General features: G+C 45.2%; 1 protein-coding gene across 3 annotated transcripts in view; it reads right to left on the bottom strand.

The window, feature by feature from the left end:
• ARHGAP31 (Rho GTPase activating protein 31) overlaps positions 1–27747 on the bottom strand; it is a 113082-nt gene that overhangs the window by 9295 nt on the left and 76040 nt on the right. The window contains exons 4-11 of one of the 3 annotated variants that reach the window (XM_004436546.3): positions 25729–25811; positions 24638–24745; positions 23802–23944; positions 18324–18522; positions 16146–16270; positions 10821–10883; positions 8047–8622; positions 812–1092 (exon numbers count right to left, since the gene is read on the bottom strand). In XM_004436546.3, coding sequence (XP_004436603.1) covers positions 812–1092; positions 8047–8622; positions 10821–10883; positions 16146–16270; positions 18324–18522; positions 23802–23944; positions 24638–24745; positions 25729–25811 — 1578 coding nt within the window. The other 2 variants (XM_087439646.1, XM_087439647.1) reach the window with 2 other exon arrangements.

Raw genomic sequence — 27747 nt, 5'->3', positions numbered from 1 at the left:
CTTCTGCAAATGCAAACACGTCTTACAAGGACCCTGATTCAGCCCTCATGAGGCCACTATGGTGCCCTGCACTGCCCTAACTCCTAGTACATGGGCCTTCTGTGCATCCCCCAGAAACCACGTTCCTGGAAGCAAGTTAAGGGCAAAGAGTTTCCTTTTCCCCTTTAGCGCACTCCTCCAGGTCACAGAGCTGCCCCCCAAATGCAGGACTCCTCCTTGGATGTCACTGGAAAACCTCCTCATACCTTCATCTTATGCTAGGACATCCCATAAAACCTTGGAAAATTCACCTCTAAAAAGTGAAAGAGGTTTAGTAAGCTCTGGCATCATGTTATAACTTCTCCAGAAGCCATAGGAGGAAGAAATGGATCCTGGAAATCTTTCAGAAGATTTTACAAACGAGCATAGACAACTGTCCATCTGGGATGTCTGGAAGAAGAGAGCTGGACCCAAGAATGGTCACCATATGTGAGACCAGGATATGACAAGTAGGTTTTGTGCTGCTTTCAGGATTGAATGTGATTACATCCTAAAGACATGTTACTGGTTTATGGTGACGTTTGGTCAGAAATAGAGTTGAGTCTGACCTAGAGAATCTGAGCTGGATGGTTCCTTCCCATTACCATAGGACCTCTGAAAAGTCCACTGCACAAAATCCCAGACCTGATTAAAAGATTATCTCCTAAAGTCCCTTTGGTAGAAACTGGTTCTTCCCCCCAAAATAAGTAAATAAATCTACTTTAAGCTGTACCAAGAGACCTCGGGAAAAAGAGGACTCTACTGGATGGACCAGGCAGTGAGTCCACCTTACCATCTCATGGAGAAACACTGCTTCGGCTCTGGCCCGGGGGCTCTCCTGCAGAGCACTGGACTCCACCTGGCCAGCCTCTCGACTCTCCTCCACCGCCTTGTCTGGATCCAGCCTCTTCTCTAATTCACTTGAATGCTGAGAGCCCAGGGAGACTTCTGAGGTTTTCTTCTCCTCCAGTTGGGCACCTGGCTCCAGGGAAAGGCCTTTGCTGCATTCCACTGTCCTCATGGCTTCAGGTGCTGGCTTGGCATCCTCGAGAACCACCTTCTTAGGTCCAGAAGCTGCAATGAGGATGAGAGTTATCAGCTGAAGGAGATTCATTTCAAGAGAGGCCATTCCCAGCACACTCACTGTCCTGGACTAGTCCTGCTTCACAAGGATGGAGGGAATTCTCCCAGCTCACTGGCCCGTCACATTCTTTACCCTTTTCTCCTAGCAATGTCCTGTCCTCAGATCTCGGAGTCACAGACTGTCAGAGATGGGAGGGATCTCAAAGATCATCTAGTCCAGAGGTTCTCAACTGGGGATGATTTTGCTCCTCCCCTTCCCAAGGCACATTTGGCAATGTCTGGAGACATTTTTGGTTGTCACAACTGGGTAGGGGGAGTGGCTACTGGCATCTAGTGGGTAGAAGCCAGGGATGCTACTAAATATCCTACAAAACATAGGACAGCCCCCACAACAAAGAATTACCCAGCCCCAAATGTCAATAGTGCCAAGGTTGAGAAATCCTGCTCTAATCCAATCTTCCATTTCAGAGATTAGTCAATTCAGACCCTGAGAAGTCACCCTTCTTGCCTAAGGTCACAGGAATCTGTTATTTACACCAAGCCCTAAAGATGTATTATGATTATGATTGACAGCTTCCTGTGTGACTCTTCTCAGGGGTTATCTGTGCATCGATTTGGACATATCTAAAGTGATTAAGCTCTGGCTTAAACATCTACCAAGGCAGGGGAGAGGGTACAGACCTCAATTTTGGCCTGTACTGCATTGCATGATGAAGGTCCCATTTCATTGTATAAGGCTGTTTTCACAGTGTAGAGTAAAGACTAAGTACGTAGGACAGTGCTGGGTACATAGCAGATCCTCAATAATGTTATTATTATTTACATTGGAATTAAAGAAATCTGAGTTCACATTCTAGTTTCTCAACGAATCTTGTAATCTTGGTACAACGGCTTAATAATACATAATAATACATTGCAGGGCTGTGTGAGGATAAAGTAGATGATGGAGGCAAAGCACCTATTAGTGTCTAACATACAGCACACGCTCAAGGTTTATTGGTTAAGAACAAACTAAGCTCATTGCTACTGGTTACACTGGTGACTTAACTCAAGGTGTCTCACCACAGTGCCAGCTTGAAACTCAGTCAGACCTGGAGACAGCTTCCTGACGTCTGAACTAACAATGCTTCAGAATTGACAATAGTGCCCTTTTCCTCTGCCCACCACTTAGTGGGCTTATTTTTTGAAATTTAATTTAATTATTGAATATGTAAAACATCTACAGAGTTCAAAAGTTAAAACTATATAAAAAGGTATTCTCAGAAAAGTTTTGCTTTGGGGGCTGGCCCGGTGGTGTGGCAGTTGGGTTTGTGCATTCTGCTTCGGTGGCCCGGGGTTCGCTAGTTCGGATCCTAGGTGTGGACCTACTCAGTGCTCATCAAGCCATGCTGAGGCAGCGTCTCCTATAGAAGAGCTACAACTCTACAACTGTGATATACAACTATGTACTGGGGCTCTGGGGAGAAAAAAGAAAAAGAGGAAGATTGGCAACAGATGTTAGCACAGGGCCAATCTTCGTCAAAAAAAGAAAAGAAAAGAAATGAAAAGTTTTGCTTTCATCCCTTTGCTTCCACTCTGTTCTACACCTCCACTGTTCCTTGGGGATAACCATTTTTATTATTTCTGGTTTATTCCGCCATAGTTCATTTTTGCATATATAAGCAGATACTTGTACTGTATATATTTTATTTCCCACCTTTATTACACAAAATGAAGCATATAATGTATACTGTTCTACACTTCATATTTTTTTCCTTATAAACATATCTTGAAATCTATGCCATATTGTATATGAGATTCATTGTTCTTTAGGATGTGGCCTCGTTTGAGTTCCTCTCAAAGTGAAGCCTGAGCCAAGGTCCTGGCAGCAGGTAGCTTACTTGGAAGGTGGTCCCAGGAAGCAGGAGGGAGGAGGTGAGACAGTGATGGAGGAAAAGTCAATAAAGAGGATGTTATTGAGCTGGTTAGCTCCTCAACAGTGAGCAACCAGGACTCAATCCCTGGTGACCCTCCGGGGAACCAAGAGGAATGTGCCCCACAGTTATTCCTCCAAAGGGTGGCAGGCTGGGTCATTAATCCACCGATTCCTGTCTCCTATTGCTTAAGGACTGCCCCAGTTAATTCTCCCTACTTCTGGACCATCTAGAGCAAGGGCTGGGCGAGATCCTATCTTTAGAAAAGTCCTGAGGCAGAGAACCAGAAACACAAGGCAGATACCTGAGATAGGATGCCTTCGGTGTGCACAGAAACTGTCCCCCACAGATGCACAGGAGCTTGACGAAACGTGGGGCAGAGCCCCCAAAGCTACGGACTCCACAGGACTCAGCTGTGCAGATGCACCCTCCTTACTAAACTCGTCTCCTTAAGATGGATATTTGCGTTGTTTCCAATCTTTTGCTATTACAAATAATGCCATGATATGCATACACATTTTGTACTTGTGAAGCTATTTATTTAGGATAAATTTTCGGAAGTGAAACTTCTGGGTAAAAGGCTAATGCATCAGCAATTTTTAAAAAATATCTTTTTAGGATTCTACTAAGATTTCTTAGTTGAACATGTTGGCCAGTGTCTCTTTTTGTAGAGCTCAGGGTCTTCTGTCCATTGACCATGACCATGAATATGGACTCTTAAAGTGAGGCATGGACGAAGGGCCTGTCCTGTGAGCTTGTTCAGATCACTCATTCTCCTGCTCAAAGCCCTGCTCACTCTGGCCCAGCCACATCTTCTCCTACTACTCCTGCCAGGCCTTATACTTCTTTGTTCTGGTCCTCCCTGTGATTTGAACCTACTCCATTGTTTTTTTTTTGGTGATGAAGATTGGCCCTGAGCTAACATCTGCTGCCAGTCTTCCTCTGTTTTGTATGTGGGTCACCGCCACAGCATGGCTTGATGAGTGGTGTGGGTCTGTGCCTAGGATCTGAACCCACAAACCTGGGCCGCTGAAGCTGAGTGCGTGAACCGAACCACTACGCCACGGGGCCGGCCCCCCCAATCCATTCTTCAAAACATAAACCTCATAACCCCTCTTTGGAGCCTTCCCAGACCACTGTCTCCTTCCTCCACTTCCTGCAGCCCTCACTGTTGTTAGCCATGTGGTGCCAAGTCATCAGGCTACCATTTTCTTTTTACGTCTACATAGCTTCCACCCTAGGTTAAGTGCCTCAGGACAGAGGCGGTATCTGTTTCTAGAAATTATCTGCTAGGAGCCTATAAGTCCAATAAACTTTTGCTGATTGACGATTTGCAGGATACTTCTAAGCTATAAAAGAATCTCTATAGCTCACAAGGGAAGGGCATTGTCGGGTTCCCAGCACAGGCCACACTATGCACAAAGTGGGTGACCATGGGGGCAGAGACTGCTAATTGTCACCTAATATCCATTCTCTTCTTCTTTAGTTAGAAACAGAACCTTCCCTACCTGCAAGGTATTAGCTGGGCACGTGGCTTTCTAGCTAGTGACAACTTTCCTCAGCCTCCCCTGCAGATAGATGTGGCCATGTCAGTTTCGGCAGGTGGAATGGAAGTGGTAGTGATGGGTGCAACTTCTGGGTCCATTCCTAAGCGAAAGCTGCTTGGCTGCCTCTCCTGAGTCCCTTCCCACAGGTGGGAATGTAGGTGAGGGGTGTTGAGCCCACCTTGACCATGCAGGCAGGGACAGCACCCCTGGGATGCCTGAAGACACCTGGGACCCCACAGGATCTCCTGGAGCACAGCCACCTACCTCTGGCGTATAACATAGAACTCAACTTCTATCTTGTTTGAGCCACTGTGGTTTTGGTTCTCTATGTTAGAACAACTTGGCCTCTACCTTAACTGGTAGAACCGTGGGTTTATGAGATAGGCTGCTTCTGGTTAAAAAAAATAATTGGGCAAAACAAATTTTTATAGGTAACTCATATTTCAGATGCACTATAATATAACTATTTAAAAGAATTCTTTTGTAAATTCTTCAGTAGAAGAATGAAGCAACTCCTAACATCTCTAAGGGTAGCTCTGCATTTTCATTTATCAGGTTTCCTTAAAGCTATATGCTTACTCTGAACTCCCTTTAATAATTTCTGCAAGGGGAAGCAGAAAGTGTTAGTTGTAGCTGTTAAGTCAGCCCATAAGCTCTTCTTTTACGTTCAGAAAGATCCAGTTTGTGGTCCTTCTCCCCCTAACCCCAAGGATTGAGGGTAGCAAGACATAGCCTTGAATTAGGAAAAAAAAAAAAATTATGATGATTAATAATTTATAATCATTAATAATAATGATTGAATACTCCTTTTTTTTTTCATTTGGAGCTATTAATTTTTTCATTGTGACCACTTCAGTTAAAGTGCAATACTTACTTGATATCTCTTACTTTTTGAGTTGCATTGGAATTTCACCTAGATTGGCCAAAAGTGGAAGAATTGGTTTGACTAGAGTGTCGAAAAATTTTAATTAGGTAACCTAAAAAATGATCTTTAATTTTTTTTCTTACCCACTGCTACTGCACAAAAGAAAGAAAAAATATTTTATTAAGGAAGGTGAAGTTCTCCATTTGGAATAATTATGGAAGGCGATGAGACACTTAAGTTAACCTAACCCCATCAGAGAGAAGGGTGGGGGGCCTACTGGCCCTGAACCTTTGGGCATCTCCCTCTGGCCCTTGGTCCTAGATCTGCATAACTGCCTCCCACAAGGTCCCTCGTTCTGCCCTGACTGCCACTGGGCACAGGCAGGGAGGCAGCTGGAGGCTCCACTAGTGTCTTTCCCAGATCAATTGAATATAAACTCTGTTCTTTACAGAGAGAAGGAAGGAGACAGGGAAAAAAAGATAACAGGCTGTCTGCAAAAGACCCCTTGGGCCCAGGGACCCTCTCCTTGGAGAAGATAATCATTCACACAAAAAGCTTTGGAAACACTTTCATCCTCAAAGGCTTCACTTCCTCTGCTAGCCCTCACCCTGCTCCACACACACACCAGCCCATGGAGCATTCTCCAGACAGGGTATCACTTGACGCCCTCGAGCTTCTGCTCATCTTGTGCCTCCATCTTCAAGAGAAGGGGGAGGAGAAAAGGACTAATATTTATCAAGCATCTTCTGTGAGCCACACCATGAGTAGGCATTTTATGGACATTCTCCCATTCAGACCTCACCCCGGCCCTTGAGACAGGAGCCACCCCTGCTTTGCAGATGAGAAACAGGCTCAGAGATGTCAACCAACTGCCCACTGGCACATTGCCAAAAAGTGGCAAAGCTGGAATCTGAATCAGCCCAGTCGAGGTCCAAAACCTATGAACTTCCCACAATATTCAGCTGCTTCTCGGCCTTGGATGTCCTTTCCCATCTTTTCTGTATGGAGAAATCCTACTCATTTATGAAGGCCAGCCCAAATGTCACCTCTTCTGAGAAGCCTTCCTGGAGTCCTCCTGAGGGGACTGGCTCGTCTTGGTGCTCTTGCAGTCCTTTCTGAAACATTTTTTCATGATACCTCAAGTACCTAGGCCCTCCCTCCTTCAAAAAGCCCAAGGACACTCTCCTGCTACTTCCACAGGCCGACCCTGGGCTGCACTTTGGTGCAGAGTTTCAGTTTCCTTTCCTAGTTTGTGAGCTTGCTGGGTGAAGGGATCATGTCTTAACAACCTTTGTAACTCACAGCTCAGAGCACACATGTGAGGGAGCCTGGTGGAGTGCTTAAAAGCATGAATTTTTTAGTCTGGATTAAAGTCCTGGTTTTCCTACTTCCTTGCTATGAGTCATTGGGCAAGTTACCCGATGCCTCTCTAAGCAAATGGGGATAAGAGTAATTACCTGTACCTCTTGGGGTGGTTGTGAGGAGAAATGAGATAATGCATGTAGAACACTTGGGACAGTGCCTGACACCACAGTCGGTGCTCCAAAAAAGTCAGCTCATATTAACTGAAATAGAAATATTCTTAAACCACAATGAGCAGGCCGGCCCTGTGGCTTAGCGGTTAAGTGCGCTCGCTTTGCTGCTGGCGGCCCGGGTTCGGATCCCTGGCGCGCACCGAGGAACCGCTTCTCTGGCCATGCTGAGGCCGTGAGCCATATACAACAACTAGAAGGATGTGCAGCTATGACATACAACTATCTATTGGGGCTTTGGGGGGGAAATAAATAAATAAGTAAAATTAAAAAAAAAAAGAAATTAAAAAAAAAAAAACCACAATGAGCATTTGTTGGTTTGTCTCTCAGCCATCCTTCCCTCTGAGGTTCTCACTATCTCCATTTTATGTGGCTCATGTTTGGCTGTTGACCAAAGAACCCCTGCCCACTCCAGAGATGGCCCAGGGACTCAAACTTAGCCAATCTTAGAACCAACTCTATTAGCCCAGCAACAGTGATTGGTCCAAGGCTGGGCATATGACCCAAGCAGGCCCAATCAGAGTCTTCCCTGTGTTTGATATAAGGAAACTGGGAGAAAGATGCTCCTTCTCATTGCTAAGGTTGCTAGCCATGTTCTCTGCAGATATGAGGCAGAAATGTGGGTTGGATGGATGGACAGAGATTGAGTCTAGAAGAGTTGAATCCCCGATTCCAGCTCTGCATTCCACTCTGTGAGCTTTTCCTCCTGTCTTCTTACTATGTGAGTGAATAAAATAATACTAACAGGTACGATAACATTTACTGAGTACTTACTATGTATTAGACACTGTCCTGAGAGCTTTATATGTATTAAATAATTTAATATTCATAACAAACTTATGAAGAAGGTACGATTATCAACATGGTTCCCGTTTCACAGATCCAGAAGCTGAGGCACAGAGTGGTTATGTTAACTCGCTGAAGATTGTACAGTGAAATGGCTGAGCCTGGGCTTGTACCCAGGCTGTCTGCCTCCAAAGCGCACAATCTTAACTACTTCACTACATTGTCTTGCAAACTCTGTGAGAGCACATTTAAATCTGATTTTTATCTCTTGCAAAGGAAAGAGACCCTCTCTCCTGCTTTACCTGTAGAAGTCTCAGCTCCCACTGGCTTCTCCTCATCAGGCCAACCTCCACTCTCTGATCCCTGGAAAGAAAACTCTTCCAGGCTGGAAAGAGACTGCAGCTCCTTGGGGGGTGTTCTGCACGGGGTGCTGTTGGTGCTGATGACGGCGGACACGCGGAGTGGCACGGACACGGCGAAGGGCTCAGAGATGTTCAGGGCCTTGCGCTGGTGCCGGGGCGACGGCTCCATCTGGAAGAGGCTGCTGGTGAAGACGGATTTGCCAGGGCTGTCGTTCGAGGTGTAGAACATGCCCAGCATCTTGGGGGCTGTCTGCTCACTCTCAGGATCCTCGATAGGCCGGAACACCTTCAGCTGCTCAGGTGGGGGCCGGGCCTGAGTGCCCTGGAGTTGGCTTCGGTCACTGCTCATGTCAAAGCCCCCCTCCGCCCCTGCGGGCATCCCCTCCTGGCCCCATTCGCCCTCCTGCTTGCTGAGGTCACAGGAGCTGCCGGTGCTGGTCGAGTGAATTTTCGCTGCTGGAATGAAAAATCCACCAGTGGTGACTGTTCGATTGAAATTTCCTTTGGTTTCTTTTCCTAATGAAAAAACAAACACTTGGTCAGCAGGCTGGGCACACACACAACTGCACAGCCTTCCATAAAGGCAGGTACGCAATAAAGGGCACAGCCTTCCTAATAAAGACAGGTGCACAACATGTGGTTGACAAGAGGAAGCATCTTCTCACGCTCACAGAATTTGGAGCATCTCATGATGCTCAAATAGAACCGTCCGCTGTTGTATCATATGTATCCGTCTCAAACTTGGCAGGTAGAACAGTTTCCAACATAAGGCCACCACTAAGATTGCCAAACAGAGCAGCCATCCACCAAGCATTAAATGTAGATCATGAAAAAATAAAAAGATTGATGGGAGATGCTAGAATGATGTTTGCTCAAAATGAAGGAGAAGACAAAAGTGGCAAATCAACAGAATCTTGTTTCATTTTAAAACTTTAAAATTATTGTTTTAAGTCTTCTCTGGCAGATGGACCCAAACAAGGGTTTGATTTCCCAGCAAGGAAACGAAGGCTGTTCCCAGCTAGACCTTTCTGCCTTTTCCCAGGCTTCCTCCATCAGAGGATGAGAAACTAGAAAAGTAAATTAACTCAATGTTAGAAAGCACAGCTGTGAGGAGCAAGCTCCTGACTGACGTAGAAGTGAAAGCAAAGGAGAGAAAATTCTGTATGGGAAATAAATAAGCTGGGAGATGACAAGTGAGTTGCCAGGGATCTGGAAATAATTCCCAACTAGATAGTAAGTGCTATGCTGGACATCTTATGCAACATTGGGCTTAAAATTCTTACAACCACTCGGTGGGGAAGTGTAATAATCTTTAACACATGAAGAAACTGAGACCCAGAGAGGATAGATAACCTGCCCAAGGCCCGCAGATGTGGTGACTGAGATTTTGAAATATTAAATTCTATAAAATTGGGCAAGGGCCAACCTCGGTGGCCTACTGGTTAAGTTTGGCATGCTCCACTTTGGTGGGCCGGGTTCGGTTCCTGTGCATGGACCTACACCACTTCTCTATCAGCAGCCGTGCTGTGACGGCCGCTCACATACAAAATGGAGGAAGATTGGCAACAGATGTTAGCTCAGGGCAAATCTTCCTCAGCAAAAAAGAAAAAAAAAATTGGGCAAGAACTGCCCCAAGAGGTTTCAAAACCAAAGCAAATGGAGGAATGTAAAGGTGGGAAAATGCTAAACGTATTGAGTCAGCTTAAAAAGACCTCACTGAGTATTTTACAAGTTTAGAAGTATTTTTTGGAAGTTGTTCCAGAGATTTTCTGTATTGTTTCAGGTTGCCTCGTTTATCAAAGAGAAAAATGTCTTGTATTGAAGAGGTTGGAAAGTCATGGGATAAATGTGGGAGAGTTTGAACAGTCAGCTGCTAGGTGAGCCCTGTACCTTGTGACTTGTCACCGTGCTTATTGGCCACTTCACAAAAACAGAAGCAAGAGGCACAGGCAGGTCAGCCCTTCAGGCCGGAGCTGTGAGAACCAACGTGGGGAGGTGACGCTTTGGTGACAGTGTCACCTGGTATGCAACTCTACACGCACATCTACTACAACAAGGGATGTCACCGTGCACGCATGCCTGGCATGAAGTTGACGCCCATCAATGTTTATTGATGAATGAATGAATGAATGAATGAATCTACCAACTCAAAATCATGACTTGACAAGCATGATGAAGCTAAAGCCTATGGAAACATGCAAATTCAAGACACATAAGCATCGAGGCACAAAGCTCTGAGATATAGACCAGTGGTTGGCTCTTCTTTATGCCCAAGGGGGAAGCCTCCTCTGCCTTGGTTTTCAGGGGTTGATCTTTTTTTATAAAATTCAAATTTATTTAAACTAAAAAAATAAACTAAACTAAAAAACTAAACAAAAACTGTTCTCCCATCAAAAGGTGTTGACCTTTGACCTAGTTCAGGTTTGAATGTAAAATAGCTGTCTGTCATCTCCAGCTGTGGTCAGAGGAAGGCTGGGGAGGGAGGACACCTCTTGAGGCCTCACTGTGTGGTAGGTAGAGTAGGGGAGGTTCATGCAAGAGCTATGTGAACGCTTTGGGTTCAGAAAGGGTCAGGAAGGGATTTGGGGCTGAGGATCTTGTATGATCGTGACTGGAGACGAGCAGGCCCGGCAGCTTACGAACGCGAGTCTGGTGTGGGAGCTCCGGTCTCCCGGTTGTAAAGCCCAGTTCCGAGTCTGAGTGTAAAACCTCACCTTCCACGGGCACCGAGCACAGGGAGTCCATGCTTTTAGCTGGTCGGATAGTAGCCTTTTCCACTAAAGACAAAAGAAAAAATATCCCTGATGAATGCATGTGAAGAGGAAGCAGTCAGAACAATAGGTCAGGCTGTGAGTACACGAGAACTTTCTTCAGGAAAGTTTTTCAAGTATTTATCGTTTTCCCCTTTGGAAAACATTCCCCTACTCCACCCTAGATGTTCCTACATCTTAATGGGACTGACCTTATAAAAACAGGGCATTTGTAGATCAAAGTTTCAATAACATTTTACAGATAAAAGTAAATTACAATTTTGTCAAATAGCTATTAGCAAATGAGGAGTCCTGAATCCAATTTTATTGTACAAAAAGGATTCAAAGATTAATCCATGGGGTAGAATCCAGGCAACCCTTCCTATTTGTCAGGCAGGAGAGTAGGCTTCTCGGCGGCAGCCACATCTCTCAGTACCCAGGAATTTGGTACAACCAGTGAGAGGGCCCAGGAGAGCTGAAGACACCTTTCTCCCCATGTGCAGCTCTGTTCCTAGGTCTGCAGACTGCTTGCTCCCCCACTGGTCTCACCCACCAACCTCACCCTTTTTTGAGCATCCGCTAGGTGCCTGGTGTACTCTATGCATCTTTGTAAGCCACCTAAGCAGGTTTTTGGAAGAGTGTGGTTTCAATAAGTAAAAAATTATTCCAGGCACAGGATGAGGCACTTTCATAAACATCATTTCTTTTCAGTTTGCTGTATTGGCTGGAAGGTAGTTCCTTCCAGGTCAAGCTTGCTGGGAGGGGAAAGAGGGTAGTTTGGAAGCCAAGCAGGAGGCCCAGAGCTGGTAGCCTTTCTACTAACTCTGGATTCGGACAGATCTGGCTTTGAATCCCAACTCTGCCACCTTTGGGCTGTATAACTTCAAATAAGCGCTTGTCTTTTCTAAACTTCAGTTTTCTCACATGTAAAATGAGGAAAAATAGAGCTGTTGTGAGGGTTAAATGAGTAATGCACATAAAACAGTTAGGTTGTACCAACCGAGAATAGAATAAATGCTCAATAAAAAGTTACTATTGTTACTGTTGTTGTCAATGTTATTCAGTATAGACCAGGGCTCAGTAACAAAGGGGAACCCAGGAGATGGTTCTAGAAGCACTCAGAGTTGGCCCTAACCCAAATAGGGCCCTAACTCATGCTTGTTTTTCCCTCTTTTAAAGTTTTCCCTTTGTTCCTTTTTGTTCCAAATCCTGCTCCTTCTGAGAGGTTCTGAATTAGCCCCTGGGCCTCCCCAGCTTGGGGCTTCTCTCCCACTGGGGCCCATAGTGCTGTGGGAGGACACAGCCATCTTCACTCAAACCCTCCAATGGCAGAGATTGAACCCTCCTTCCTTCCAATAGTAAGCCAGAATTCTTATCCTTTGAAGATCTGCTATTTCCACAAGTTTACAAACTGACTTATTATCCTAAAACTGCCTGGCTGGCGCCCCTTCCTTTGTGTGTTCTGAGACAAGCTTTTGCCTTTATTTTCCTGAGGCTGCATTTCTGGGCTTCCTCTGGTTTTCACGTGTCGGCCTTTAGAGGCAGTGACCAGGTGACGCTGAGTGTCATGGAGGATGGGCAACAGTTCTGTCTGCAGCGCCATCAGTGTTCACCTGCCACGTTGGACTCTCTTTCTGAAGATGCACCTCCATGTTGCCTTGGTGGCCACAGCAGCACATCAGAGCTGTGGCTTTTGGGAACAGTCCCCAAAGATTTGCTGGCCCCTTTTCTGGATGGTAACTAAGCGCACAGGGCTCCTTGGCCCATGACCATATTTAGATCATATTTTTCTGTCTGGGATCTTGGCCCGGGCTCACGGAAGTGCTTCCACCAGTTTTCTGGCAGCCTTGAGGTCTTGAGGCCCTGCTCTTAGATTATCCCTATGGCTTGGGGATTTCCAGCTCAAAGGAGTTCACTCTGGAGGGTTCCCTGGCATCTGCCTGTTTGATGATATACAAATTCCAGGACACCGGTGTCTGGGAGACTCCAGAGAGGATGCATCTTCATTCAGCGAATACTCCAGTTTTTCTTATCCTTTATTTCCCATTTCTGTTCCATTTTCTAAATATGGTTCAACACTTCTTCACCCGCGTCCCCCCGAAAAAAAACCCCAATACTACTCATGGTGTGTCAATTTTTTTTTTTCATGAGGAAGATTAGCCCTGAGCTAACATCTGATGCCAATCCTCCTCTTTTTGCTGAAGAAGACTGGCCCTGGGCTAACATCCGTGTGCATCTTCCTCTACTTTATATAGGACTCCACCACAGCACGGCTTGACAAGCGGTGAGTTGGTGTGTGCCAGGGATCCGAACCTGTGAACCCGGGCCGCTGAAGTGGAATGCACGCACTCAACCGCTACGCCCCTGGGCCGGCCCTGGTATGACAAGTTTTTAAATGCTCTTAGTTACGGAGTTTTTTAAAAGATTTTAAAAATTATTTAAATATCTTAATCCACTGATTCACTTTTTTCACATATATATTTCAACAAATATTGAGCCCATGTGCCACTTAGAGACCACACTGGTGGATTATGACCATAAAAGACCCCCCAAGTCTTTAGTTTCTAGGGTTCTAGCAACAACACTCTTCTGGGGAAAAGTGACCCGATCAGGCAATAGTCAAGGTCACAGAGAGCCACTTGTATTGGGTCTTTAATTTCACTGATTACTGATGGGTCACACTGATGGGTCTTTAATTTCACCCCTGCATCCCATCAAAATTCAGCTAGTTTGGTGATCTATCTCTGATTAGCTGCTTCATGAGATGTTAGACTGCTGGCCTTCAACCCTGGCTCCATATCAGAGTCACCTGGGGAGCTTTTTAAACGTTACCGACACCCTGACTTCACCACAGACCTCCTGAGGCAGAGCTGCTGTGGGGGTGAACCACCCCGTGGGTGATTCTGAGGTGCAGCCATGCTGAGAGGCCCTGGCCAGGACATCCTGCGCCTTCTGTGCATTTACCACCCTTTGATCCAGCACCCTGGACTTCCTCCTTTTGAAAAGCAGATGTGGGTGGAAATCTTCCTAAGTCAAGATCAAGGCAAATCATTTATTTCAGTTTTGCTTGTTTGTTTTATTCTATTGTTTTTGATTTTTCATTACTTGGTGAACCTCTTTCATTGTATCCCTGATTCTGTAACTGAAATTCTCTCTTTGATGTGCTTAAGCAAATCTCTTATTATTAGATCAGGAGTTTCTTGCCAGGTACTCCTCCCCTGAAATTCTCCTTTGGGAATCCTAATTTCTGATTTATATCTGATCCACCAGATGTGTGGCAACTTGCCCTCTTCAGCTGGGCTGCCTTTCCATTTTGTGAAAGACATGGTTCCCCATATAATGAATACTGTCAATGCCTAGCCAGAATCCATTTCCCTTCCTCCTTCTCACAGAGCCCTTGCATTTCTTGGGTACATCTGGCTGCAATCCCATTCCTCATGCCAGTGATTGGTTCAGGAACCCAGGTCCAAGCCAATCAGCATAAGGCACTCCCTTGGCCATAGGGATTGATCCTCATGACTCAGTGAAGGCAACCAAGACAGCAGGGGAGCTTATGGGGGCTTCTGGGAAAGAAGGGGCCCTGCTCTTAGGATCAAGCTACCAGAAATGATGTTCCTTCTCCTTCTGGACATAGTTGAGTTGGATTTGCTATTATTTACAGCCTGAATCATTGTACTGCCTATACCCTGTGACGTCCCTCATTACTCCAATAGGCAAACGTGAAGATTTCTAACATCTGTGCTTTATGATCCTTAGCATACAATTATCACTGGGCTCAAGGAAAGTCCTTAAAAATATTATCTCTCATTCTTCCCATAGGCATTAATTATCCCCCCAAGTCTTTATTTTTAAAAATTTCAAGCAGTCAGAAAAGGTGAAGACCTCTAAACATATTACCTAAGTTGACATTTTGCCGTATATTCGCTTTACCTATATCTACCCATCTATATTTTGCTGAATCATTTGCAAGTATGATTCAATATTTTGACACTTCATCCTTTAATATTTCAACTTTAGCAGATGTCTCCTAAGAACCATTCTCACATGATGAAAATTTACAATTCTAATATCCAATATATTTGTCCCCCAAATTATCTTTCGTAGCCTCCTTTTTTTTCCAAACTGGGATCTACAAACCAAGGTTTGCTCATTGCATTTGTACATTTACCTTTTACAACTTGTTTTGACCACTATTGCCCCCATTTTTAAAAATCACATTTTCAATCTATAATACTAAAGGTCATTGAGGGAAATTTCTTTGGTCTTCCCATTGTGACACAATATTCAGCTGGATTGGTTATATTCCCCACTGTATAGTGGTTCCCTCAGTTCTTTCCTGCATCAATACATATTCACCACTCAGATATAATTCCCACAGGGCAGCATCCCCATGTAAAATTCATGACCCGACCCTGGGGGAGAAGGGACAGATCTTCCTTACAGTAGAGTTCAATTAATAAACATAGAAGGAATGATGGAAATAGAAAATGACCATTTGGAAAACACCACAGTCATAACTGTTGCAGGCAAGAACCACTGATGGATGCTAACATTCATGGATGAAAGTATGATAAGAACTACAGGATATTTGCATAATCTCAAAATATCTCCTGTAAGATACTTATCAATTGCAAAGGAAAAATAGTAACTTTACAGGGGCAAAACCTTGTATACAGCTTAACCGAGTGATCAAAGTTAATATCACCAGCCATAAGATCTTGGCATCATGTACCTCCTGATATGACACACAGAGACAGACACAACATTCAAAACCTCAGTCTAATCATGAGAAAACATCAGACAAACCCAAACTGAGGTATATTCTACAAAATGAAGGGCCAATGCTCCTCCAGTGTCAAGGTCAGAAAGACCGAGGAGCTGTCTTAGATTGAGGAGATTAAGGAGGCATGACAACTAAATGCAATATGGGTTCCTGGACTGGATCTTTGACCTGAAAAAGGACATTCCCAGGACAATTGGCCAAATATGAATAAAGTCAGTATATTATTTAATAGTATTACATTGATACTAATTTTCTGGCTTTGATCATTGTATTATGGTTATGTAATACGTTAACATTTGGGGAAATTGTATGAAGGGGATATGGGTTCTCCATGTACTATTTTTGCAAATCTAAAATTATCTAAAAAAAAAAAAAGACTCCCTAGTTAATTTATAAGTTTCTCTTTCAGGGCTGGGGAGTTTGACGTGATCAAGCCAAACACTTAAGAAGCAGAACTAGGAAAAAAATATATATATCTCATAAACATAACTGCTGTTGATTCTTACCTGAGAGCCTCTGTCCTCTCACGAAAACACTCCCGTTTCTACTCAGCTTTGATTTGGAGTCTGATCCAGAACGTCCCAGGTTAAATATTGATTTCCACTTCTTTGATTTACTGGAGAGCTTTCTTCTAAAAGAGTCAAGCCATAAGGGGTTAGTTTGGTAACTAGTCATTTCAGTGGGGCATTTAAATTGAGAAGGAATACCCCAGTCGTGTTCTTAGTTATGGATGGCTCTGACATGTCAGGAAATTCCTCTCTAAAATCCAAGTTGAGCCTGACTCTCACCCTGTCTGGGGATGCCCGAGATGACCAAGCTAGGCTTTCCTGAGTCAGAGCCAAGGACCACATTTCCCAGAGAAGAGGCAAAGGTCATGCTATTAGTGGCAGGGGTGGGGCAAGCAGAGGCAGGGATGGAGGGGGACTCAGAGGTCAAGAGCAACCACACAGCTCTGGGAATTCTGGCAAGTACTTTAGTCTGGGTTTTCAAAGATACCTCTTTTTAACAGGAGTAAACACTACAGACCACAGACCTCAGTCCTGCTATGCTCCCTGCACTGTGGCCACACAGGTGGGACATCCACAGGTGAGGAAAGGGCTGGTGAAGACTTTCATGGACTGAAAAGGGGGTGCATGAGAAAGCAACTTGGAAAAGGGTCTGGCCTGGGAGAGCTGCAGGCTGCTGGGTGTGGTCAGTGGTCACTGCAGAGAAATGCAGAGGGCAGTGAGCGTGTCTCTGGCTCTGTCTCTCATTTCCCTGATGCCTCAGTAGGGGGCAGGGGAAGGAGAGTGCTAGACTGGGTCCGAGAGCCCAGCGCCACCAGGGGTCGCCACAGAGGCCTTGCCCTGCTCTGGCTCAGCCAGGCCATGGGACTTCAGAGAGTGCCAGGATGAAACCCTGCAACACAAGGGTTCCACAAAGGACCTTTTCTCCTCAGTATTCTCACAGAACGTGCCAGATCTCAAGCCCAGCGTGTTTATGATCAATCAGCGATCTGTAGTGCGTGGTGGTTTCTCTGGATCTGGCCTAGTTTTTTCAAGTACTTGGCCTTGGGGTGTATTTTACAGGGTTGCATACCTTGGGGTATAGTGCACCCCAGGTATGGTTGAAGGCACAGAGAAAGTGCACTTGATGGTCCTTCCGAGGTACTTTCTTCCTGATCCTAGGGTGAAAGTCTTATTCTCCGGGGTTTAAGGGGAAGGAGCACTGGGGCTCAGTCTCGAGCACTCCAGGAAATGGAGGGTTTCTTGCCCTCTGAGTTCCCATAACATGCAGTGTGACAGGCGCCCCCTAGAGTTGTGCGATGTGGCAGCGCTCTTTCTCCCCCTCTAAGGGAAACAGCCCTGCCATCCTGGGGAGGGCACTGACAAGAGGTCTGATGTGTCTGTTTTCACTCCTCTTTTCACTGACCAAACAGCAGGGATGACACTCTGCAATGAAAAGATGGCCTTTCGGCCCCTCCACCTACTGTCTGCCTAGAATTTAGGACTCCTGCTTCAATTACTGCCTCCTTTTACAGTGAGGGCGAGGCGGGGAGGAGGGATGAGTGGAGACCAGGGTTACAACAGAGGAAGCGAGAGGGAGAAATAAGGAAAGAAAGTATGCTATGAATGAGAACGATGTTTGGTTTGTGTTTGGAAGAGAGGGAGGGCTCTAATAGGCATGAGAGGGGGAACGGAAGCCAGGGATGCATGTCTCCAAGTGCTGCACACCCACAGCTCAGGCTAGAGTGGCACTATTTGTCAACTTGTCCTCCATTCATCTCTATATAGAGCTTTTGTAATGTTTCTTGGAGGTGGAGGACGAGGGGAGAGGGTCAAGTTTTTGTTTTTAGCAAACTTCCTTTTGAAAACATCCAGCCTGTTTTGTCTAAACTAAGGAGTGAAGGATTTCAGTCATGACTCTTGACCCCTATGAGCCCACCCCCGTCATGGTACTAGGGATCTCTGGTCAAGGACCCCAATTGGGGATCTTGATAAATTTGGGGCAGTGTGTGAAGGCATCAACCACTGGTGAGAGAGAGTGGTGGAGACAGCTCCCTTCTCTTCTCGAATGTTTCCTTACACCCCAACCCAGATGACACCCACAACCCATGCTGCCATCATGGCCCTGAAACTATATACCTTCCTCCTCTGTCCCCCTCCACACAAATATCTCTCAGAATTCAAAAGAATGCCACTTACTTGTTGTCCGGTAACTCAAGGACGGTGTGGAAGAGGGTGCCCATGGGAGGGACAATCTCAGGCAGACTATTCTCTCTCCTTTCCTTCCGAGCAGGATGGTTAGTAGCCAGGCTCCGAGCCTGAGCTTCTTCCAGGCTCACCAACTTCATGGGCAGAGAGAGGGCTGGCAAGGTCAGGCTTTTCATGATGGGCCGGTTTTCTATAAAGAAGAGAGAAGAGCTCATAGACCTCCTGGGAGAAGGCCTGCGCATGGGCTCCAGCCAGATTCCCCATCCACAGCCTCCCCCATTCTTGATCTCTTGATAGGAGGCTTCTCTTGGGTGTGATGGGGTCTGAGGCAGAGGCCGCACATAGGAAACCAACAAACCTCCTTGCCAGACTAGCCAGAGAGCACACCATGGCTTCAGGAGGTAACCTGTACTTCCTGGACTTTGCAGAGAGGGACCATTCATTCATTCATTCACTCATATGACAAACACTTATTGAGCACACACTGTGGGCCAGAGTAGCAGCAGTGGGTCTTTGCCCCTGGGAACTGCCTAGTGGTTTGCCCAGGTGGGAATGTATGTCCAGCCATAGAGGTACCCTCACTTAGCCAGGGTAAGGCAGGAGACTGCCCCTCCTCTCCACAGCTGGGGAACACAGGATCAAGGCAATTTAAGGTTAGAGCCTGTACTTTCCCTTGACCACCTAGCCTTATATCTCTGCAATAAAAAGACATTTTACAGCCTATACTAATCCCTAAAAGATAAGTGGCTTTTTAATCACTACCCAGTTGTCTTCAAGTGTATGCAAGCTAATCCTTTCCTTATATGGCTTTTTTTAAGAAATAGAAGTGATGATGACAGATCAATGGTGTCCAGGGTTATTTCTTTTCTCTGAGTCAGTGGTTCTCAACTCGGGGTGATTTTTGTACCCCTTCCCTCCAGCCAGGGACATTTGGCAATGTCTGGAGACAGTTTTGGTTGTCACAAGTGTGTGTGGGAGTGCTACTGGCATCTAGCGGGTAGAGGCCAAGGATGCTGCTAAACGTCCTACAAACAGCCCCCACAACAAGAATCATCCAGCACAAATACCAATAGTACCAAGGCTGAGAAACCCTGATCTAAACTAAAAAAAAAGAGGCCTAAGTTTGCCTCTATTTAGTCTTTCGGCAACCTTGCCAGTTTTCTGTAACTTCAGAAGGTGTGAAGAGCCTCAAGGATAACGGGGGTCAACTGAGACTAAGAAGTCATTCTTGGTCCAGAACTCACCTAATTTTCAAAAAGCACCTTGAGGGCACTGCTTCTCTTTGCAGAGCATGACCCTGGCTCTTATTTCAGAGGGAAATAAAACCACTGAAAAAGGGGCCTTGCAGAAAATGGAGACAGTAGGTGACACTGTGTGTTTCCCGGGAGGCCAGTGTGGCTGTCTTTCAGCAGGATGCCATTCAGTAGGTCTGCAGTCCAGAAAACTTCTTAGTGAAGTTTCTGACTTTAACCCAGTTTTCCAACTTAATCCAAAGTAAGTTAAAATCTTTAAATGTAATTTACTCTCAATGTTTGTTCATAGATCTAGATTATTTATGATTTTGTTAATTATTTATTTACTTAAACAATGAAATCACTCTGGAGCAACTGGAACAATGGGAAGAACAGACTGCAGGCTCAGAGGCCTTGGGTTAGCACCCACCTCTCCCCTGAGTTCCAGGCTCTGGTATCCTAAGGCCTACTCAGCGCCTCTGCTTTGATGTTTAATAAGAATCTCTGACTTTACATTTCGTAACAGAGCTGGTGATTTCTGCTCCTCACCTCTAGTATCTGCTCCCATCTTCTCCAAGTTGGTCAATGACACCATGGATCACCCAGTTGCATTAAGCCAAAACCTGGAGTAGCTATTTTTTGTTCATTCCTTTCTTCGATGCACCGCCCCCCCATCCAGCCTATAAGCAAGCCCTGTAACTCTACCTCCAATACATATCCTGCATCCAGCCTCTTTCTCCTTTCCACTGCCGACGTGTAGTCCAGGCTGCCATGGTTTCCCACTGGATTTCTTGAGCTCTTTCCACAGCTCCTTAACTGGTCTCCCTGCTTCCAGCCTTGCTGCCTTCCAGTCTCTCCTCCACACAGCAGCCAGAATGCTCTGATCCTGCACTCCCTGCTCAGAATCCTCCAATCCTTTCCCATGGCACTGAGAACAAACTCCTAGCATGACCGACCAGGACCTTCCATCGGCTTTCCCTCTCCTCTTTGCCCACTGACCCAGTGGTCTACAAAAATATACAGTAAAAATTTTTGAATGTATACTCCCATTATATACGTGTATATATTTGTAAATTATACATATATATCACTGTACTTATATTATGTGTAATTGAAAACATACAAAATCATAGAAATTACAAAGTATACAATAAAAATAAATGAAAAAGAAATTCTCATAGTTTCTTGCAACACCCATACTTCGGTACTTTGGTCTTTGGCTCCTGCTAGGGTGGGGCAGCCACTCTGGAGACCACACTGGCTCTGGCCACCCTGGCTGACATTCTGCAACACTAGGAGCCCCTTTCCACCTCAGAGCCTTTACACTCCCTGTTCTCTGGGTTTGGAACGTCTGTCCCCAGATCCTCACATGACTGGTTCCTCTTGTCACTCAGGTCTCAGTTCAAAGATCACATCCTCAGAGACCACGGCCACTCTGTACCAAAATAACGCCCCCACGTCCCTGACCCTCACACGATCCTGCTGTGCTTCCTTCAGGGCTTCATTGTCTCTGAAGGGATAATGGATTTATTTGTAAACTTATTTACTGCCTGTCTTTCCAACCAGTGCATAGCCCTAGGCAGGGCAGGGTCTTGGCTGTTTTGTGCACTGACACCGTCCCCAGTGTCTAGAACAGGGCCTGGCACCCAGGGTGCTCAATATATATTGATGTTTTCAGGAGTCTTGAGTATATCACAATCTCTCTGGCCTCATTGCTCTCACTTATCAATTGGATTCTATGACTTCTAAAATCTGTCTAGTTTAAAATAGAACTCTATTTCCAAATCTAATATTCTGGAGGGTCTGACTTATTCTATTTTGTGTAAACACTAAGTATGGTACATTACCAAAGTCAATATGAATTCATAACAAGAACCTTTAAATGAAATTCACTGAATAATAAGTATTGGAGGCAATCAAGAATTAAAGGCTCAAGAATAAATTGGATTTCAATGTGCAGGATGAAAGGTGATTAAGGCAATGGTCATAAAGAGAACAGGCATCTCCGGGTTGGAATTAGGAATGACCTTAACAGTAACAGTCATGGATAGGAGTTGCTGTCTAGAAGAACATTTCCCAAAAGGCAATAATTCTCCACAATGGTTTATTTAACTATTTTCCTATTTTTTCCTCACAGAGGCAGCATAGAGTTAAGGAAAGAGCATGGGTGGAAAGCTTTAGGTTCAATGTTCAATGCCACCAGTTACTAGCTGTGTGGCTTTGGGCAGTTACTAAGCTTTTCTGATTCTCTGGTTCTTCTTGTATAAAATAAGGTTGATAATGACTTCATGATAGTTGTGGTAAGTCAATGAGATGATGTATGTGGAGTGCCTGCAAGAGTTTCTGGCATAGAATAAGTTGCCAATAAATTATTGGTTGACTCAAAAGGATGAATGAATGAATGCACATTACTTCTCACTTTCATAAAGGATTTATATAGCTTACGATAAAATATACATCTATAATGGGAGAGTTTTATAAAGATAAAAGAAAGGTCAGCCACTCCTAGGTATACAACCAAGAGAATTGAAAACATATGTTCACACAAAAACTTGTACATGAATGCTCACAGCAGCATTATTCATAATAGCCAAAAAGTAGAAACAACCCAAATGTCCATCAACTGATGAATGGATAAACAAAATGTGGTATATGCACACAATAGAATATTATTCAATCATAAAAAGGAATGAAGTACTGATACATGCTACAATATGGATGAACCTTGAAAACATATGTTAAGTGAAAGCAGTCAATCACAAAAGACCACATATTGTATGATCCCAGTTATATGAAATGAGAGGCAAATCCACAGAGACAGAATGTAGATTAGTGGTTGCCAGGGTCTATGGGGAGGGGAAAACGTGGAATGACTGCTTAAAGAGTATGGGTTTTTTTTTTGGAGTGATGAAACTGTTCTGGAATTAGATAGTGGTGATGGTTGCACAATTCCGTGAATATACCCCAAACCACTGAATGGTACCCTTTAAAATGATTAAAATGGTGACTTTTAAGTTATGTAAATTTTACCTCAACAAAAAAAATTAAAAAGAAAGGTTATAAGCCAGATAGAAGACAGAGTAAGGGCGGGAACAATTATACCAGAAATAAAAATTTGATGCTAATTGCAATTAATTATTTCTGATGATTATACTTGGTTTTTCCAAATGTATTAGCTGAACTGTAAAAGAATGCTTTGATCAGCTAACACAAATGTTTTGCAGATACGGTTCTCATACACCACTGGTTGTCCAAGTGTAAACCCTGACCAGCACCAGCAGAATCACCTGGAAACTTGTTAGAAATACAAATTCTCATCAGCACTCCAGACCTGCTGAATCAGAAACCCTGGGGATGAGGCCCAGTAATCTGTGTTCTAACAAGCCCTTCATCTGGTTTTGATGTGTGCTAAAGTTGGAAAACCACTCTCACACAAATGGTAGTTACCAGGCAAGAATTCTTAATCAACTGGATTTCTGGTTTTTACAAATTAGGCTCATATGAGTTCAAGCAGCATTAGCCAATTCACTCCTAGGGTTCGTTATGCCATTATAAAAGCTACAGCACTAAAATATCATATTCTGCATCCCATAACATCCAGCCTGAAATAGCTATATCTTCCTCACCAACATGACACAGTGGGTTTCAATGCTAACACCAGTCTCTGCATACGCATGTCCACATGCACACACTCATTTTTGTACGCCCAATGTCTGGTGCAGGGCAGAACAAAGTAAGCACTCAAGACATGCTTGTGAAGAGAATGCATTCCGAATACGCTTGTGAGTATGAACATGCTGCCCCTTAACTCCTCCGCTTAAGACTTCAAGATGAAGGCATAAGCATCTTCTGAAATATCATACTGAAAGTAAAGATGAAATCTAACAGCTAAAGGGAGGAACGTTGCCAGTGCCTCTAGATAATAACTCGAAGAGTTTAAAAACTCACTAAAACCAGTAGAACTCCAGTTCACCACACTACATTCACGGAATAGGGTATGTATGCAACTGAGAAGAAACATGCTACAGCCACACACCAACACATCATACCTTTGCTGCACACACACAGATGTCTATAAGGGCGATCTCCAGACACTGACACACAGAGTCATCAGCACACACACACACACGGCCAACACTCAGAGCAGGAATCAAGCCCACCCTGACTTATTCTTGGGCCGCCTGACTAAGGCAGGAAAGGATGGGCTGGTGGGGTGTACGCCAGGAGGTGCCATTACCATCATTCTCCAGAGACCCAGGCGCACCGTTGTTAAAGATTTGATCCACATGATTCAATATGAACTCAATCACCACCTGCTGGACTCGGACTGCGAGGAAGGCTGCGTCTCCATTGCAACCAGTGGCTTCGATCTCTTTGGACCTAAATCGTAGAAGAAACACATTCAGTGAGCGAATCTGCTCTAGATACTGAAGCATAAGGGGGAGTGAGTGGGTCTTTTGTACAAGCCCCATCTCCTAGAGGTATACGGCTTGTTAATCCATAGAATATTTTAACAATTTAAGACCACCTAAAGGGACCCTCCGAAGGTTGTGTAGCCCAACACACTGAACTAATTTAAATCAGTTACCAGGTATTACACATTGCAAGACTATAAACACTATAATAGTGAATATACAGGAATTGATTTTTTTTCTTCGTAGGATCTCCTTCCACCACCACCCAATTGTTCTACGGTGCAGGTCATCATTTATGAAGCCATATGAAGCAGTTGATTCAGGTTACAGACAGCTGTGGCCCCACCAAAACCGACAAAAGACAATGAGCCCCAAAGACAAGAAAGGCCTTTTCAAGAAATTATAACATACAGACCCATAACTTCAGTCACATCCTGCTTGTAGCCAGAAAACACCTTTGGAACCCAGAATTTCTAGGTTGGCAGGCAAAGAGCGAAGGCTTTGAAAATCACCTTTAATTCATATGTGCTACAAGTGACCACTTAGCTACAGGTTTGTCTTCAAGGGGCTTCAATTCTGAAGAATCCAGTCTCTATTTCAATCAGGCGGCTGCTTTGAGCCCACTGGGGTGGTGAGAAGGTGAAGGTGGGGTGGTTACCTGAGGAGGTTTGGCGCCCACACCAGGGCCAGGTTCCTGGCGTGCATGTTGGTCTTGCTGCTGAAGGAAGCGATGTGGGCCAGGTGTCGAATCAGGTATTCCAAGGTCCTGTAATGGTGCATTTTTTTTTTTTTTTTTTACAAAGTAAGAAACTTCAGTGCCTGTGTGAAGCCTGACATCTGGAGATAATTTCTAAGTTTGGATTTAAGAGACTCTAAATATTTCTATTTTATGAACTTTGGAGGAATATCAGGAAGATATCAAGATTGATGGAAGTAATTTTCTAGGCGCTAGGCATGCTGGTCCGGGGTGGGAAAGGGAGACAGTCTTGTCAGAAGTCAGTCGAGGCCCTCGGAGCACCAGCCAGAGACAGAAGTGGGGAGTCACAGCACCCCAGAGCCTGGTTTCTTAGTGGCTCCCCGTTCCTCCTTTCACCCAGGGCAGAAAGGCCTCCACACTGTCTTGAAACCAGCTCTTATCCTGGCTCTTTCTGTAATTCTTCTAGCTACAGGTAACATGGTACTTGTTAGGGAGCTCATTTCATGGATGAATAACACCTATTATTGCTAGGAAGTGCTTTCTTATACCATACCAAAGTCTGCCCCTTGTGAAAGATGGGCAGGCATAGAGAACACTGGGAAAGGTGGTAAAATTAGGGGCTAAAGTGTGAGAAGGAAATGAAAGGATGGGATGATGTAAGGCACGGTACTGATGAGCAAATAGAGGCATCAGTCAGCCAAATGCTCAAGAGCCACGATCAAACTCTGTTTCAAAGCCATCCTGGTTTCCACAGATTTAGATGTGCTATGAATCTGGGTAAGAACCTAGGGTGTCACCGTGAGGCTGGCTTGTGTGATAGGAATGACTTCCTGTGGAACCCTGAGGGGTGACCTGGACACGGGCTGCCCGTTCCCACCAATGTCCCTGGTCAGGCACCAACTCATTCTGATAAAACGGACCATTCACTCACCTCAAATTGCCCCAGGAAAGCCACTGTCCACTGAATTTGCTCCCTTTTATGATGCCAGCCGGCCTCTTCAGTGTTACCTCACATTGAGAGGCTACAAACTTCATTTACCAAGGATTCTTACCTATAATGGGACGGGGGAAGCTCCTGGATAACATTTTGGATTCGGGCCAATTGGCCTTCTTCCGGGCAATGCGACACTGCCTCCTGCGGGGAAGAACATGAAGCAGCCCAGTGAGTGGTGGAGAGGGTGGGCACCCGCCTGTGTCTGCGGGTGTTATTTAGGCCCCTCATACTCCAGCCTCTCAACCACACCTAGAGATCAGCTTCCCACGAGGCATGCTTTTCTAGTCAAAACAACCAAAATCTCTGAGGGTTCATAATGTGAAGTGTCTAATAATGTGTGCACACGGGACGTGTGGATTGCTGAGGTCTCTGTGCATCCTCAGATGGTTGTCAGGTATCCAGTAAAGAAGGTGTAGTATCTTGGGTGTGTCCATGTGGCAGAGAGTCACGGAGACTCGCAGTGGGAGAGATAAAGAGACAGAGGCAGAGGGAGACTGTGAGATGGAGATGACAGGGTGGCTCCATCTTCACTCAGCCAGCCGTCTTCTTGGGTGCCAACAGCCACTCCCCACAGCCTGAGACTATGCCATGACCTCGCCACTCAGCGGCTGCCTGTCACAGATGCCGGGAAGCGGGAAGACGTGCCTTCTCAGCAGGATAAGAGCTTTGTCCCTGAGACCTGGTGGCCTTGCCCTGACTCGCTCTCTGGTTGTTTCCTGTGTGGGAATTTTGTTCCCCCCTCAGCTCAGAGCCCTCAAGGAGAGGGAAGGACGTCAGTAAAGGCAGTGTGATCACAGGCTTCCTGGGGCTTCTGCACAACGCAGGCATTCCTGGGCAGAGTCCCCTGCGCCCTGTCCTGAGAATCTGTCCCGCTCATGCCCAGGGGCCCCTCCCAGTGCAGGGGCTGAGTGCTTGAGAACTGCCACCATGGGAGCGGTACTTCTTAAATTCAAGGTCAATGGGAATACATCTTCCTTTTTTTATCGAGATATAGTTTAAATATATTTAAAATGTACAAATCTTAAGCTAGAGCTGCATGAGTTCTTTCATACGCCTATACCCATGTAACCCCACCCAGACCAAGAAACACTTTAAACGGGGCTCCTGAGCTCAGTTCAATCCTTATGATCCTGAATTCACAGGCATATGTGACTTCCACAGTCTTGTCTTTCCTCCCGGTGCTGGAAACTTGCTTTACATTTGTATATAATGAAAAGTATAATCAGAAAATAGACTCTTTAATTTGGTAAATACTGCCCCCAGCAATACAACCCAAAATAAGATTCTAGCTGTGGTGTGGTTTTCTTGTATTGTTCATTTCTGTTCGGTCTTTAGCTGTCATTTCTTGCTTGTATGAAAAGGCTGAAGTTCAACTCTCAGTGACGAGAATTTTTAGGCGAAGAAAAGTGGAAGGAAGTTAACTTTGCTGTGTGCCAGGCCCTGCTGCAGGCCGCACATGCTGTGTCTGTTCTAACTTCAAGGAGAACTCCAAGGCGCTGCCCCAGCCTGCAGCTCCCAAACCCCCTCACTTGTCTCTGTTTGTTTCCCCAGCACTGACCACCATTACTTATACTAGATAGTGTACTTATCTATTAAGTTTATTGCTTACTGTCTGACTCCCTCGCTAGATGTGAGCTCTGTAAGTGCGGGGATGGGATGAGTCCCAGGGCCTAGAATGGTACCTGGCACACAGTAGGTGCTCCCTCTGGATTGGTTAAATGACTATATTTACTCTATGTCCCTAAGTGGACACCATGCCAAGTTTTTTTCTGTTTTTCCTTTTTTTATTAATTGAAGTAAAACATACACAGAAGCCAACTATTTCTAAAGACAACCAAAACTCTCTACACGGGAAAACTTGAGATTTTGTTTCCTAAGCAGAAGTGGGGAGAAAGGCAGGACTAGGAGGGTCACAGTCACAGGTGTCCCAATCTTCTAGTGGGTTTGCAAGCCTGAGAACAGAGCCAGCCTAAGTGAGATCTCTGGCGCCCGCCTCTCTTCTTGAGATACGCAGGATAGAGGGGCGGGGACAAGAATGGGGCCTGGAGTAAGCACCCTGACACTTCTGCTCTCTTCC

The sequence above is a fragment of the Ceratotherium simum genome, chromosome 15 (genome assembly GCF_057802395.1).
Source record: "Ceratotherium simum simum isolate JZ-2026a chromosome 15, ASM5780239v1, whole genome shotgun sequence".
Classification (NCBI taxonomy): domain Eukaryota; kingdom Metazoa; phylum Chordata; class Mammalia; order Perissodactyla; family Rhinocerotidae; genus Ceratotherium; species Ceratotherium simum.
This window is presented reverse-complemented; position numbering and strand designations above follow the sequence as displayed.